We start from the raw sequence: 1,047 nt of genomic DNA, 5'->3' as shown, positions 1-1,047 counted from the left end.
GGCGATGGAGGGCTGCCCCCTTGTATGCAGACTTCCTGGGCCACAGGGGGACGAGCAGGTGGCCCGGCCCAGGCCCAGTGCCGGGGGTCCCTGTGCGGTAAACGGTTGGTTGCCCAGCGGGAATTTGGCAGGGCCGGCTGCGAGCCACGTCCCACTGGGTTGGCACTGCTGGCAGCTCCCTGGGACAGGCAGGCAATGCCCTGAGGTCCAGCCCGGGCACCACAGGCCACGCCCGTCTGACACAGAGGCCCAGATCCCTGTCCGCCCCCCCAGGACGGTCTCCCATAAAACCCCTAAACGGCTGGGCGCTCGGTGGACTGGGCTCCTCGCGTGTCTGGCGTCAGTGGTGCGATCCCCCCGGGAACGGGGACCTGGGAGGGTGTCAGTGTTGACTGAACCCTCGTCCTGCTGACCTTCACCATGAACCTGGGCCTCTGAGCCTCTGTTTCGTTTCACTTACTTAGCTGTTTAACCAGCGCCTTTCTTTTTAAAGAAAAAATATGTTTATTGATTTCAGAGAGGAAGGGAGAGAGAGAGAGAGAGAAACGTCAACAATAAGAGAACTGCTGATCGGCTGCCTCCTGCACGCCCCACACTGGGGATGGAGCCCACAACCCGGGCATGTGCCCCGACTGTGACCTCCTGGTTCATGGGTCAGTGCTCAACCACTGAGCCATGCCGGCCAGCTGGCTCCTTTTCCTTTAAAAAAACCAACGCCCTGCGTACTCACATGGGGAAGGCCTCGCAGCGCACATCCCGCGTGGATGGCGTGGAGGTGGGGCACCCATTGCTGTGGGTCCCCCGGGGGCGTTTTGGTGGGAACCGCGGTCCGTGTGCCCCTCAGTGTGTGAGAACGGCTGGCGCTGCTGCCTGATCAACAGAGACCGGAAGATGCCCACGGACTACATCCGGAACGGGGTGCTGTACGTGACGGAGAAGTGAGTGGGGCCGGGCCCACGGGGGACGGGTCACTGCCGGGACAGTGTCCCCCCCCCCCCCGTTGTTCTCCCGGCGCAGCACCAGGACGGCCTGGCCGTGTCCCCCTGG

General features: G+C 63.5%; 1 protein-coding gene across 1 annotated transcript in view; it reads left to right on the top strand.

Annotated features, from left to right (window-relative positions):
• Positions 1-1,047, top strand: part of GRAMD4 (GRAM domain containing 4) — a 58,453-nt gene that overhangs the window by 56,179 nt on the left and 1,227 nt on the right. Inside the window, exon 12 of the mRNA XM_014533161.1 lies at positions 845-938. Coding sequence (XP_014388647.1) covers positions 845-938 — 94 coding nt within the window. The remainder of the gene's footprint in view (positions 1-844; positions 939-1,047) is intronic.

Source organism: Myotis brandtii, unplaced genomic scaffold (assembly GCF_000412655.1).
Source record: "Myotis brandtii unplaced genomic scaffold, ASM41265v1 scaffold952, whole genome shotgun sequence".
NCBI lineage: Eukaryota > Metazoa > Chordata > Mammalia > Chiroptera > Vespertilionidae > Myotis > Myotis brandtii.
This window is presented reverse-complemented; position numbering and strand designations above follow the sequence as displayed.